The sequence below is a fragment of the Dermacentor silvarum genome, chromosome 3 (assembly GCF_013339745.2).
Source record: "Dermacentor silvarum isolate Dsil-2018 chromosome 3, BIME_Dsil_1.4, whole genome shotgun sequence".
Classification (NCBI taxonomy): domain Eukaryota; kingdom Metazoa; phylum Arthropoda; class Arachnida; order Ixodida; family Ixodidae; genus Dermacentor; species Dermacentor silvarum.
Genome location: NC_051156.1, coordinates 227,743,066 through 227,757,783, shown reverse-complemented (window position 1 = coordinate 227,757,783; position 14,718 = coordinate 227,743,066). Strand labels below are relative to the sequence as shown.

Genomic DNA, 14,718 nt, shown 5'->3' with positions numbered 1-14,718 from the left:
TGTTTTTGTTCAGACGCTGTTATCAAAACTTCATGTTCGCCTACCGTGCCTGATTTCTCCAAAAAACTGATTCGTTAAAGGTGAACTTGATTTTATTGCGATAGCAATAATATGGACACTTCAACCGGATTTCTGCCGTCGGCGTCGCCGTCGTCGTCGCCGTGAGGTTCCGTATCGATAAAATCTTCACCGCGCGCCGTATGCCCGAGCGGAAGCGTGCGGGGACGCGCGCTATCACGGAGAACGAACGCACTCAATCTCCCATGCGCACGCAAGGAAGCGGGAAGCCGGCGCCGGAAGGAGCGGGGGGGGGGGGGGGGGGGCACTTCTACTCTGCCAACAACCGCGCTCGTCGCTCGCCGCACCGTCTCTTATCTCCACAGGGCTCTCACCTTTATGCACTGCGCATTCGCCGCTCAATTTCTGTTGAAGCGATAGACAGCACGTACCTTCGCCCGCTGCAGCGTATGGGCTTGCTGCCAGCGTTTTGACAGTCGTTGTCTGCAGTCATTCAGTGTGATCTATTCATGTTTGTTTGTGCGCGCTCACACCACGCTTGTTCATTCAGTTAGTAATAGTCGGGCCACATTTTCCAACGCACGCTACACATGTAATGCTGCCCGGATCGGCAGTGCAGCGCTACAGGTGTGTCCCTTCGCACGCGCGCTGCCCACGGGAAGCGCTTCTCATCAACACCACAGTTTCACACGTGCCTTCTCGTGGTCATCGAGTCTCTCTTCATGTCGGTCTACTTACGCCGCAGCACACCTGCTTACTTAATCAGCTCATGTTTACTACAATTCGGAGTCGGAGTAGTAGGAGCAGACGAGGTCTCGTCAGCGGGAGCCATGGTGGAAAGCTGGACGGTGCGGCCGCTGCGGAGCTCCGTGGCGAGGACGGGGAACGGCACGCTCCACCAAAATGTTACGCGAACGAAGGATTGAGTACTGGAGACTATTTACAAAATATATTTACACAGGATAGCTGCAGCGCTGGCCAGTTCAGCCGACAGCTCGAGAGCAAAGCGCAATTCGTCTTCTTCGTCTGGGCGCCCGCGCGCATCGTCCATAAGAAACACGCAATATGCATGTATCAATATTGCTACCAAAGCCGCTCACCTTACTTCGTATGACATTGCTGTGTTGCTATCGGATTCATTGCTTCGCCCTTAGCGCGAAACTGTGACATTTTTTGATGATATTTTTCCAGAACACGCAAAATTTCTTCCGTCACGCATACTTGAAGGTCTAGTTCAAGATCATCTTAATCAATTTCAGTCTCACTTGGTTATTTCTACGGACGCTACACAAAATGCAGAGAAGGCCGGAGTGGGCATCTTTTCAAATCAACTTAACTGGTCTTTTGCTCTTCGTCTAGCAGATTACACCCCAATATTTCTTGCAGAATTTCTGGCCATCATTCTAGCCATTCGAAAATTGGGTACCCAGACATCGAAAGTAATAATTGTTACCATGCGCTGTCGGTTTGTACACCATTTAACATCTACAAATCATTCACACTTACTGAGTATATTTTCGACTCTTGTTCCAGACAATTTGTCTGAAGTCCGCTTTGTATGGGTCCCCAGTCATAGTGGAATTTCTTTAAATTAATCAGCTGACTCGCTCGCATCATTGTCACTAAATGGTCCTGTCTTAAATATCCTTCCTGATTTCGCTTTTATAACAGGTGCTAGATTTAAACGCTTTTTATTTCTAAATTGTACTAAATCATCCCTACTTCCCGCACAGGATTTTCTACATCTAAATTTCCGGGGAAACACGAGCAAATGCCTTTCACGACAATGCGAGGTGACATTATCAAGCTTCTGTTGTAGAGTTCCCCGCCTAAATTTTTACCTTCATAGATCTGGTTTGTCTATAACTAACCTTTGTTCTTTTTGTAATGAACCAGAAACTATGGACCATTTCTTTCTTGCCGCCGCTTCTCCTCCCTCCGCAGAATGTTCCTAGTATTTCCTACAAGTAAGCTGGGTTTAGCGCTTACTACACCAAACATTTTGTCCTTTGGTGCGTGTCAATTAGGCACAAGCCATGGGTCAATGATTTCTGCTATCCACAAGTTTATTGAAGCGTCAGGAAGGCTTCACTGCTAGGGTACCGACGTGGGACACTTCACTTTATTTTTCCCCCCTAAATTTATGAATATGCCCTTTCAAATTTTCTGTTGGCATTGAGTTGAATATTGCTCTGTATTAAATGTGCCTTTCTCCCATTTTGTTTTGTTAGACGCACATTTCAAACAATCTAATGTGGCCAATCCCTCCTGTGGGTACGAGCCATGTTTTGAGGCAGCAACAACAAATGTGTGTTCCGCAAGCGTGACTGTAAAGCCTAGTGGTTACGACGCTCGCTTTGGTACCGGGGGTACGCAGGCTCGAATCCCGCTTCGGCAAGAAAGTTTATTTTCTTTGCTTTCTTGGTAGTTTCTTGATACGCACCACAAATTACGGCTAGCTTAAACAGCTTCGCTGTTAAAAGCACGGCTTGCAAGAGCAGTCGTTTTCCGCCGCCTGTTTTATTCGCATGTTGACACAACCAATCACAGTCGTTCAACAATGATGGCGCAGGTGTGCGAAGATCTGCGGGGCGTGGCACGGGCGGACGGCGTCGACACTCAGGCGTTGCTGGAACAATACGTGGAAAACCTGGTGCCGCTCGTCGTCAGGGAAAGCATGGGTGACTGGCCTTCCTCGATGACATCGTTTGCACTCACCAATGTCACGCAGGTAATGTCGTCTTGCTCGATCCCCATCCATATGGGTGCCCGGAATGTATCTGTGCATTGAGAAAATAAACAAACGTATGCGAGAGCATTGAGGCGACGTTCCTCTTGCGTGCACCTCTTGTGTTTGTTCATGTAGCACACAGAACACACAGCGAGACGTGTTTGCTTGAGGCGTTGTTGTGGGCCATTGCTCATAGCGTGAGAGATGGTTAGCAATGTCATTGCCTCGCAGGGCGCTTCGCATTGTAGCAGAAGTGTTAAATTTAATTAAAATGTGGTGCTTTACGTGCAAGCACCCCAATATGATATCAGGCACGCCGCAGTAGAGGACCCCGGATTAATTATGACCACCAGCGGCTCTGCAACGTGCACCTAAATCATGAAGGCGATACCGCCACACCACATCTGTGCAAGTAAAAATTAAGTGGTGGAATACGGCTACGCAGCCCTGTAAATGATACTTCGAATTGCCTGCTAGGATACCATTGTCTGTTCCAAGAATAATTTAGATGCACGAAGTCTGTAGATACTGCTAATGAGAGACTTTTTTTTTTTTTTGAATTCGGTCAAAGAAAACTCTATATCTGGCTGCACTGATATGCACAGTTGCCGGCAGCACAGATATCACCGGACCTTTTAAAGAAGCTCGTGCTAAAGAATCGGCTATTGCATTATAAGATGAATTTCTCGGTGGCCCATGGTACCATACTAAATGAACTAAACTTAAGTGGTGCGGAGCTAATGTATAAAACGTATTCAAAGCTGTGGAATTTCTAGACGCGTTAAGTGCGCTGCATACCCGAAGAGAATCTGTGACGAAAACAACTTTCGCAGCATGAAGGCGTAACTTTCGCAAAGCAAGAACGATTGCCAGAGGTTCGGCCTGAAAAACTGATTTGTAATCTGGCAGCCGAAGTGAAAAAAAATGTGGGCAGTTTGCACTAGTGGTGCAAGGCTGGGTCATAGGGGAGCTAGTTCCGGTTTGGTATCTCCCATGGAATTGCGGGCTTGGCGTTGGAAGTTCTCGCGGTGACGCGCAGGCCCGGAACCGATTCCCGGCGGCACCGAGCATTCAGTCGGCAGCGTTCGTTGTCTCTGGCCCGAAACTCGGGATCCTCGGCTCCGCGACGGCGTTTGTCGGCGGCGGCCTCGGCGCGATGAGCAGGGTCGGCTCTCCTTCGTAGATCGTAGTCCCACTGAGCCGAGCTTCCTTGTAAGCGGCTTCTTCCTCGGGAGTCTTGACTTTCTTCTGTCGCCCAATGGTTGCTGTGCACGAGTGTTCAGAGGCGACGCGTTTGTCGGCACGCCGGCTGCTCAGAGCTTTGTAGCGTATCAGTGACGCCACGGCTAAGCGAACACTTGCTTCTCCTCAGCTGGGGAGAGGGAAGGCGAAGCGCACGCATGCCGTGGCGCTAATCCGTGCTCCCCTATTAAGGGCTGCAGAAGATAGCGCCAACCTTTCTTTTTCTCATAACAAAGCACTTAGTAGTAGACTCCGCCCTACGCACGTGTGTGATGCGAGGAGGTTGCGTGGCTCGGCGACGCACAGCTGGGCCGAGTTTTCTGTCGGCACGAAACGGACTTACGGAAAGCTTAACAGCTCCACTGTACAAGACCAATCTAGGGATGGTGAGAAGATTCCCACGCCTGACTTCTCTTCATACGAGGAAGCATCATTAGCTATTACATTTATTGGGAAATGGGCCAAATAGTCTTGCAAAAGGGCATTCATATATGTTGGGGGCAGCAATTGCTTTGGTTACAGAACAAAAAAGCACGAACCTTCATTTTCTTCATCGGTATGTGCTGTTTTCATAATACGTCCCTATTCAACTTCTACCAGAACGTCGGTAGCCAAACATGATAATCTTAGAACACATCTGAACAGAATAACTATAATGTGCATGCACGGAGAAATAGCTGAATTCGTCCATTGGCATAAGTTCACCGACTCCAAATACGCACATTTCGTTCATATCCCAGTTTGATCATGGGTGCCGAGTTCGTCGCTAGTCCATAAGGGCATAGCGGGCAACATTGAATTCTACAGCATTAATTAGAGGGTAGCAGTCGTCGTAATAAAGCTTAATAGGAGGTATAGAATGAAGGTAGTACAAGCCTACGCCCCAACCTCCAGTCACGATGATGAAGAAATACAACAGTTTTATGAAGATGTCGAATTAGCAATGAGAAAGGAGAAAACTCAGCATACTGTAGTCACGGGCGACTTCGATGCAAAAGTGGGGGGAAAGCAGGCTGGCGAGCAAGCAATTGGAAACTACGGCATCAATTCTAGGAACACATAGAGGGGAGATGTTGGTAGAATTCGCGGAAAGGAATAGGCTCCGAATAATGAATACCTTCTTCAGGAAGCGCAGCAACAGGAAGTGGACCTAGAAAACATCTAATGGAAAAACAAGCAATGAAATAGATTTCATACTCTCTGCCGATCCCAGCATAGTGCAGGATGTAGAAGTGTTAGGTAGAGTAAAATGCAGTGACCATAGGTTAGTGAGGTCTAGGATTTCTCTCAATTTGAAGACAGAAAGAATAAAGTCAGTCATGAAGAGACAGGCCAACGTATACGCCGTAAGGGTAAAAACAGACCAATTCAGGATGGTGCTCGCAAACAAATATGCAGCTTTAGAACAGGAATATGAAGACAGCATAGAGATAATTAACGAAACCGTGACTAGGCTGATCTCAGAAGCAGCAATTGAAGTGGGAGGTAAGGCACCAAGGCAACCAGTAGGTAAGCTCTCCCAAGTAACAAAGGACCTAATAAAGGAATGGCAAAACATTAAAGTGTGAAATTCGAGAGATCAGATAGAATTTGCTGAACTGTCGAAACTGATCAACAAGAAGAAAGTAAGAGTATCCTAAATTATAACATGGAAAAGATTGAGGAAGCAGTAAAATATGGACGCAGCATGAAATCAGTGAGAAGAAAACTTGGCATAGGACAAGGAAAAATGTATGCACTAGACGATAAGCAGGGTAATATCATCAGCAATTTCGATGACAGTGAAGGAGTGGAAGAATTCTATACTGACCTGTACAGTGCCCAGAGCAGCCAAGCTACTTTCATTCGAAGTAGCGATGAACAGGATACAGAGGCTCCTTCTATGACTAGGGATGAAGTTAGAAGGGCCTTGAAAGACATGACCAGGGAAAAAGCTGCTGGAGAACATGGAATAACAGTCGAATTCTATAATCAAAGATGGAGGAGATATTATGCTTGAAAAACTTGCGGCCTATTATACGCAATGCCTCACGACTTCGAGCGTACCAGAAAGCTGGAAGAACGCCAAAATTATACTCATCCATGAGAAGGGAGACGTTAAAGAATTGAAGAATTATAGACCCATTAGCTTGCTTTCAGTATTGTATAAAATATTCACCAAGATCATTTCCAATAGAATCAGGGCAACACTTGACTTCAGCCAACCAAGAGAACAGGCTGGCTTCAGGAAGGGATATTCTACGATGGATCATATCCATTTCATCAATAAGGTAAAAGAGAAATCTGCGGAGTACAATCAACTTCTCTATATGGCTTTCATAGATTATGAAAAAGCATTTGATTCAGTAGAGATACCAGCAGTCATAGAGGTATTGCGTAATCAAGGAGTACAGGAGGCATACGTGAATATCTTGGTAAATATCTACAAGGATTACACAGTAACCTTGGTTATCCACAAGAAAAGTAGAAAGATACCTATCAAGAAAGGGGTCAGGCAAGGAGACACAATCTCTCCAGTGCTATTCACTGCATGCTTAGAAGAAGTATTCAAGCTCTTAGACTGGGAAAGCTTAGGAGTGCGAATCAACGGCGAACACCTCAGCAACCTTCGGTTTGCAGATGACCTTGTCCTATTCAGTAACAATGGGGACGAATTACAACAAATGGTTGAGGACCTTAACCGCAAAAGTGTAAGAGTGGGGTTGAAGATGAATATGCAGAAGACAAAGAATGCTCAATAGTCTGGCAAGGGAACAAGAATTCAGGATCGCCAGTCAGCCTCTATAGTCTGTAAAGCAGTACGTTTATCTAGGTCAGTTACTTGCAGGGGACCCTGATAATGAGAAAGTAATTCACAGAAGATCGAATAAAAATGGGTTGGAGTGCTTAGGCAGGCATTGCCAAATCCTGACTGAGAGCTTACCACTGTCGTTGAAAAGAAAAGTGTACAATCACTGCATTCTACCGGTGCTAACATATAGGGCAGAAACTTGGAGGTTAACAAAGAAGGTCGAGAACAAGTTAAGGACCGCACAAAGTGCGATGGAAGAAAAAATGTTAGGCCTAACGTTAAGGGACAGGAAGAGAGCGGTGTGGATCAGAGAACAAACGGGGATAGCCGATATTCTAGCTGAGATTACGCGGAAAAAGTGGAGCTGGGCAGGCCATGTAATGCTTAGGATCGATAACCGGTGGACCATTAGAGTTACAGAGTGGATACCAAGAGAAGGGAAGCGCAGTCGAGGACGGCAGAAAACTAGGTGGGGTGATGAAGTTAGGAAATTTGCAAGCGCAAGTTGGAATGAGCTAGCGCAAGACAGGGGTAATTGGAGATCACAGGGAGAGGCCTTCGTCCTGCAGTGGACATAAATATAGGCTGATGGTGATGATGATGGCCGCACAGTAGTAGCCCGTTGACCTCGAGTCATCTGACATTGCAGCAATCACAGACGGAATACGTTAGAATCGCTCTATGCAATGACACCGCTACCAGTCCAAGCTGCCGCTGGGAGAAACAGCGATCCGCACATATCGGTGCGAAGAGGAGATTGGCGCGGCGCGCTGATTCTAGGCTACGTTCCTCATCACCGATAAAACGTGAAAAGGCCCGACCATGACCGTTTTATTGCGATAGCAATTATATGGACACTTCAACCAGATTTCTGCCGTCGGCGTCGCCGTCGCCGTGAGGTTCCCTATATATAAAATCTTCGCCGCGCGCCGTATGCCCGAGCGGAAGCATGCGGGGACGCGCGCTATCTCGGAGAGCGAACGCACTCAATCTCCCACGCGCAAGCAAGGAAGCGGGAAGCCAGCGCCGGAGGGAGCGGGGGGGGGGGGGGGCGCACTTCTACTCTGCCAACAACCGCGCTCGTCGCTCGCTCGCACCATCGCTTATCTCCGCACGGCTCTGACCTTTATGCGCCGTGCATTCGCCGCTCAGTTTCCGTTGAAGCGATAGACCGCACGTACCTTCGCCCGTTGCTGCGGCGTATGCGCTTGCTGCCAGCGTTTTGTCAGTCGTTGTCTGAAGTCATTCAGTGTGATCTATTCATGTTTGTTTGTGCGCGCTCACACCACGATTGTTCAATCAGTTAGTAATAGTCGGGCCACATTTTCCAACGCACGCTACACATGCAATGCTGCCCGGGTCGGCAGTGCAGCGCTACAGGTGTGCCCCTTCGCACGCGCTGCCCACGGGAAGCGCTTCTCATCAACACCACCGTTTCACACGCGCCTTCTCGTGGTCATCGAGTCTCTCTTCATGTCGGTCTACTTACGCCGCAGCACACCTGCTTACTTAATCCAGCTCATGTTTACTACAATTCAAATTGCTACCAAAGCCGCTCACCTTACTTCGTATAACATTGCTGTGTTGCTATCGCATTCGTTGCTTCGCCCTTAGGGCAAAACTGTGACATTTTTTCATGGACGTCGCCATATTGCGTACGCAGTGGCGTCATCTATAGGCAGTCGGCATGCTGGCTTGGGCAAACGCTCCGTGCTGTATGCCAAGTATACGCTCAGCGGCAGTTGCAGGTGATTGTTTTTGGGTCTCGCGGTCTATTTAGTATGGACGTGGCGTCTTCTGAGTAGGGAATAGTTCTGTGGCACGTACTGAAGTTATTTAAGTCGGCATGACCAGAGTTTTTGTGGCGTTTTAGGCGGACGGAGTACGCAGCGCGATGTTCACGCCGCTTTTCAAGCCTACAATCAGCCTCGGAGATCAGTTTAGTATTTCTGAAAATTACTTTCACTATAGTGACCTTACTGCAGTATACTAACCGTAGTTATAAGCTGCGATTTAGCAGAAATGACTAATTCCGAAACATATGAAGATACCGACAGCGTGGGTATATATTTTCTACGGAATAAGTAGTGATGTTTACTTTGACAGGTGTTCAAATGGTTATCCAAAGATATATTGCGCGACTACCTCGTTTGTTGGACGACGTTTCCGCCCACGAATAAAATAGCTTTGGTTAGTAATAACGGCCCAGCGTGCGGTGTAAATTACATTTTTTGAGTGGTTGACTGACCGTTTGCGGACTGCGTAACCGTCCGAAGCAGTGGTAGATGTTAGGTTATTATTGACTGTACGTTCTATATAGCGCACTGTCCAAGCATGCGGCACGACCGTGCTACTTCTTATTGCGTCGTTAGCAGGTTCTCTGTTTTTTTTTCTCGCGAAAGAAAAGGATGAGAAGCAATTTTAATGAGAAAGCATTATATGCCCCATTACGCGAAAATCCGGCGTCGTCGGCGTCGCCACTCAGCGATCGTACCAAAAATAGCCGATGACGAAAAGAATAAAAACACGTAAAGAATGTTCGGATTGACGTCAAAGTTATCAGGGAGGTTCCTGCAATCAAAGTAAACCAATGACTCTGAAAAGCCATTGATTCCAATCGAACCCGGGCCTCCGGGGTATACGAGACGAGCACGCTTGCCCGGCGCTATACGGCGGCTCCACGGTTGTTGTTGACTAAAGGTGTGCCTAGTGCGTGTGTCTTTGCATACGTCACGTCGCACTAAAGATGTGGCCTAGTGCGTGTGTCATTGGGCACGTGACGGCGCAGCCAATGGGGAGGAGGTGGCGCCACGTCATGATTGTAAAAAAACGAGTGTATGAAAAACTTGGACATGCAGCAGCACCGGCAACTCACAGAACTGTTGTCGAAGCCGTCGGCGTTTTGCCCGCGTTCGCACCGAACGCGCGCGGCGTTGGTGACTGTTGGCGGTGCCTATGGGGGCGGCTCGGAGGTTTTCGACGAGATCAGATCGGGACACTCGTCGAGCAGCGTCCGGAGTCTTTAGCACCTTCTCGCCTCACAACGTTTTATTGCGATAGCAATTATATGGACACTCAAAAGCAGATTTCTGCCGTCGGCGTCGCCGTCACCGTCGCCGTCGCCATGAGGTTCCGTATGACGTCAATGGAGATGAAATCGTCGTCGCGTGCCGAACGCTGTATGTGCGAGTGAAAGGGCGCGAGGGACGCGCGCTTTCACGGGGAGTGAACGCACGGCAGAGAACAAACGCGCGTGCTGCGCCGTGCTCCTTAAGGGCTGCAGAAGTAGGCGTCTCTTTCCTTCTTTACAATCACCATATATGTAGAGCAAACGCGCCTTCTTCCGATGATGATGATAAGTGGTTCTTGAGGGAAAGGGAAAGGTTGGCGCTATCTGACGCGCAAAAGGCCGTGGGGGAGGGGGGGAGGGAAGGGAGGGAAGGGAGGCGACGTTTAGCTGCGGCACCAAGTGCCTATTTATATCAGAGGCTCCGGCAACAGTCACCAACGCTGCACGCATTTTGAGCGAACGCGGGCAAAACGCCGACGGCGTCGACAACAGTTCTGCGTGTTGCCGGTGCTGCTGCATGTCCAAGTTTATACAGCTGATAAAGCTACTATCATTACTCCGTATAGCTCTCTACAAATTTGCTATCGCAATTGATGCTTTGCCTTTCAGGGGAAACTGCGACAACTTTTTATATAAATATGCATTTTGTGCCCCAGCTAAACGTCGCCTCCCCCCCCCCCCCCCCGGCCTCTCGCGTGTATACGTATCCCCTCCCCCTCATCGGTCTTTCGCGTGTCTGAAGAAGTCGCGTTTGCTCTACATATATGGTGATTGTAACGGAGGAAACAGACGCTTAATTCTGCAGCCCTTAAGGGAGCACCGTTCCTTCACTCCCCGTGAAAGCGCGCGTCCCTCGTGCCCTTTCACTCGCACATACAGCGTTCGGCGCGCCGCGACAGTTTCATCGCCTTTGACGTCATACGGAACCTCACGGCGACGGCGACGCCGACGGCAGAAATCTGTTTTGGAGTGTCCATATAATTGCTATCGCAATAATAAAAAAATTGTCGCAGTTTCACCCGAAAGGCGAAGCACCAATTGCGATAGCAAATTAGTAGAGAGCTATACGGAGTAAGGATAGTAGTTTTATCAGCTGTATAAACTTGGACATGCAGCAGCACCAGCAACGCGCAGAACTGTTGTCGACGCCGTCGGCGGTTTGCCCGCGTTCGCACCGAACGCGCGCGGCGTTGGTGACTGTTGGCGGTGCCTCTGGGGGCGGCTCGGAGGTTTTCGACGAGATCAGATCGGGACACTCGTCGAGCAACGTCCGGAGTCTTTAGCACCTTCTCGCCTCGCAACGTTTTTATATAAATAGGCATTTGGTGCCGCAGCTAAACGTCGCCTCCCCTCCCTCCCTCCCGTCACCGCCACGGCCATTTGCGCGACGGAAGAAGTCGCGTTTGCTCTCTCTCTCTCTCTCTCTCTCTATATATATATATATATATATATATATATATATATATATATATGGTGATTGTAAAGGAGGAAAGAGACGCTTAATTCTTCTTCTTCTTCTTTCTGGGGTCTTACGTGCCAAAACCAGTTCTGATTATGCGGCACGCCGTAGTGGAGGGCTCCGGATTAATTTTGACCACCTGGGGTTCTTTAACGTGCACTACAACGCAAGCACACGGGCAATTTTGCATTTACCCTCCATCGAAATGCGGCCGCCGCGGCCGGGATTCGATCCCGCGATCTCGTGCTCAGCAGCGAACGCCTTAGCTGAGCCACCGCGGCGGGTAGAGACGCTTAATTCTGCAGCCCTTCATGGAGCAGGGCGCAGAACGCGCGTTTGCTATGAGGCCGATCCAAATTTTATGGGTCCCTGCTCACGCGGGTCACCCCGGAAACGATGCCGCCCATTCTCTAGCTCGAGGATTCGTCAGCCGAGCAGGGCAGGCCACCAACTGGGGAGACGCTCGCGAGCGCATGGTCTCATATAATGAAATTTCCCTTCATTACAGAGAGGAAAGACTCCGGTACCCACCGCCACCACACAAATCTCTCACCAAACTGCAGCAGGTGACGTGGCGCCAGCTACAATCCCGCATTTTCCTCTCCCCCGCCCATCTAGCACTAATACACCCGGGACTTTTCTCGCCTGAGTGCACACTCTGCGGTGCGCCTAAAGCGGATTTCCACCACATTCTATATTTATGCTCTGAGCTCCGACCACCTGCCGATTGGCAACTCACTGACCTCGAGCGATGGGAGGCTGCGGTGTCCAGCTCTGATCCAGCTGTGCAAAAACAGCTAACGGACTGGGCTTTAGTCGTCGCTGAGAAGCACCAGCTCCCAGCCACTGCACGCAGCCAAGAGCCAACCCATTCCTAAGGTGTAACCGCATAAGGCTCAAACGACTCAATAAAGTTTTCACCACCACCACCACCTCCGCCGTGCGTTCGCTGTCACACGGAACCTCACGGCGAGGGCAGAAATCCGCTTTGGAGTGTCCATATAATTGATATCGCAATAAAATTTCTAGGGCGCTTAAGCTTCGCCTTTAAGAGTGGAATGCGATAGTATTCAAAGATCCCTGACTGCTTCTCACGCTTCCAGGCAACTGCAGCTTATGTAACAGTAATGTTTTTTTTTTTCTTTGAAAACGCTGGCGGCGCACGCTATCCACGAAGGCGAGCTTCCTGGTTCTTTTTTGATGGTGTTGCAAGGAACCGAGCGGGCCGCGCTGCTCCTACTAAGACAGACCTCAAACGGCCGCTGCAAAACGCTATCGCGTTAAAGGGGGTTTGTGTTTGAGTTCCCGCGTAACAGAATTATGTTTTCTCGTATATTCAAATTACAATCCGACGCTATCATGTCTGTAGGTTGTGTGTCGTACTTTACGAATTTTTCTGAGGCATTTTACTTTGAGAAATTCAGTTAGTAAAGTAACGCCTCTCTGCGACGCGGAGGGATTGCGTGGTTCGAAATGATTTTCCTGGCTGGAGACGCCGACGCCTACACCAGATTTCCTGCGACTCGAGGCCCTTAACGCTGTCGCGTTAAAAAAAAGTTGCAGTGGCTTAGCTCGGCTATGCCAGGATATACGTCGCGTTAGCAAAGGTTCAGCTGATTATTCTTAGCTTTCCTGGTTGTCTAGATTGTCAAGGATTAGCTTGATTGTCATTCTTACTGCTGCTCCAATGACACACACGCGGTATACGTATTATGTGGCACATGTATTCATTCCTCCTACGCTCAACCGCTAATTGCCAGGCAACTACTTCGGGATCCGATGAGTCAAGCTTCTCCGTTCTTCTGCGCTGTTGAGCAGCATTTGCGCTCTCCTTCTCCATGGCTATACCACACTGGCAAACGCCAGTCAGAAGCGCAGCGGCTCCAGCGCAGTGTCAGACGGCGACTGCACAGCGAGCGCGCGCCAGCGCCAGTGCGTCTACCACGGCTACGACGTCACTCCTCTGGAATGCGCAGACCGGCGGCGGTGAGTCGCGCGCGGCGGCGGCGGAGTGCGCGAGAGGTGCCGGCTCCGGTGGCTCCGGTGCGCAAGCCGTGTGACATCACTGATCCTTGCGCATGCGCAGCACGGCTCTTGATGTGCCGCGCGAAACGGGCTTGGCTAGGCCAGTGTAGCTAACGCTACAAAAACACCGCATATCCACGGGGTGAATGATGATGAGTGGGCGAAGCTCCGGAGGGAATCATCGGTAAACCGTGAATCTTCCGTGCAATTCGCGCAGTCTCGCCGCACTAAATCGAACGATTGACTTCCACCAATGACACGCGCCATATGTGACGTCATTCCTATTTTATAACAGCGCCCTTCATTATAATTGCACCATCTCCCGCTTAAGGGGACGCTAGCACAAATGCGTTAGAAACGTGCAGTACTCTCTAGTAAGGGGGAGAGGCCACAGCGTCTTACGCATCCGTTTACACATGCCGGAACGTGCACCGCGTTTGCCGACGCCATCAGCGTTTATGAATACGGGGGTAAGGCGGAGAGGCCACAGCGTCTTACACCAGCTTCTTACACGGGCCGTAACGCGCTAGCACAAACTCGTTAGAAACGCGCAGTCTTTCGTTAATGTTGGGTATTTATTGTCATCTGAAAGAGCGTAATATTGGGCGAGTTGGTATTCCATGTCTTGTACTTAATAGCGCATAAAAAGGGGACGAGGCACAGATGGACGTGTGCCATGTGCGCTTCGTGGCGTAGTGGTTAGCGCCGCGCGTTCGGAAGCGAGGGGTCCCTGGTTAGATTCCGTGCTGCGGACGCAACTTTCAGAATTTTTTTTAAAGTAGACGTGGCTACCTACTACGACGACGACGACGACTTCTACTACTACATACTACAGAGGAGGGACAGACCCACACCCTAAGGAGCTTCGCCCCTAAAAGCATCAATGCCCAATTGAACACCGATGAGTGGTCCTTCGAGTTATGAACACCTCGCCGGCAAACGAGCGACAGCGTCGGCGATGGCGACGACGACGGCGACGGTGACGCCGACGGCAGAAATCCGCTTTGGAGTGTTCATATAATTGCTATCGCAATAAAACAACTGTCATTGCATAAACGTAACGTATAAAGATAATTTCGATCTAGCCGTCGGCTAAACCATGTGGGAAGAGCGAGGTAATTAAGTAATCGGCAGGGGCAATTTTGGGTTTTCTTTCGAGACTGAACATGGCGGCTTGACGTTGTGCTTGCGGTTACAGGCGTACCTGGATGACGAGGATCTGAAGGCGGCCGCCATATGCAACTTCCGCAGCAACCGGCATCGGATGGGCTTCGATTCCTTTCTGCGCAGCTTGCCCACCGCTAGTGGCTGGTTCGCCCATTGGTGAGGAACGGCATGTGTCTAGCGAAAATAAAGGCCTTGTGTGCGCGTGTTTTGTACGC

The 14,718-nt window shown here is 49.5% G+C and overlaps 1 protein-coding gene across 1 annotated transcript in view; it reads left to right on the top strand.

Moving 5' to 3' along the window:
* Positions 1-14,718, top strand: part of LOC119445251 (uncharacterized) — a 50,514-nt gene that overhangs the window by 21,750 nt on the left and 14,046 nt on the right. The window contains exons 3-4 of the mRNA XM_049664454.1: positions 2,591-2,749; positions 14,535-14,659. Coding sequence (XP_049520411.1) covers positions 2,591-2,749; positions 14,535-14,659 — 284 coding nt within the window. The remainder of the gene's footprint in view (positions 1-2,590; positions 2,750-14,534; positions 14,660-14,718) is intronic.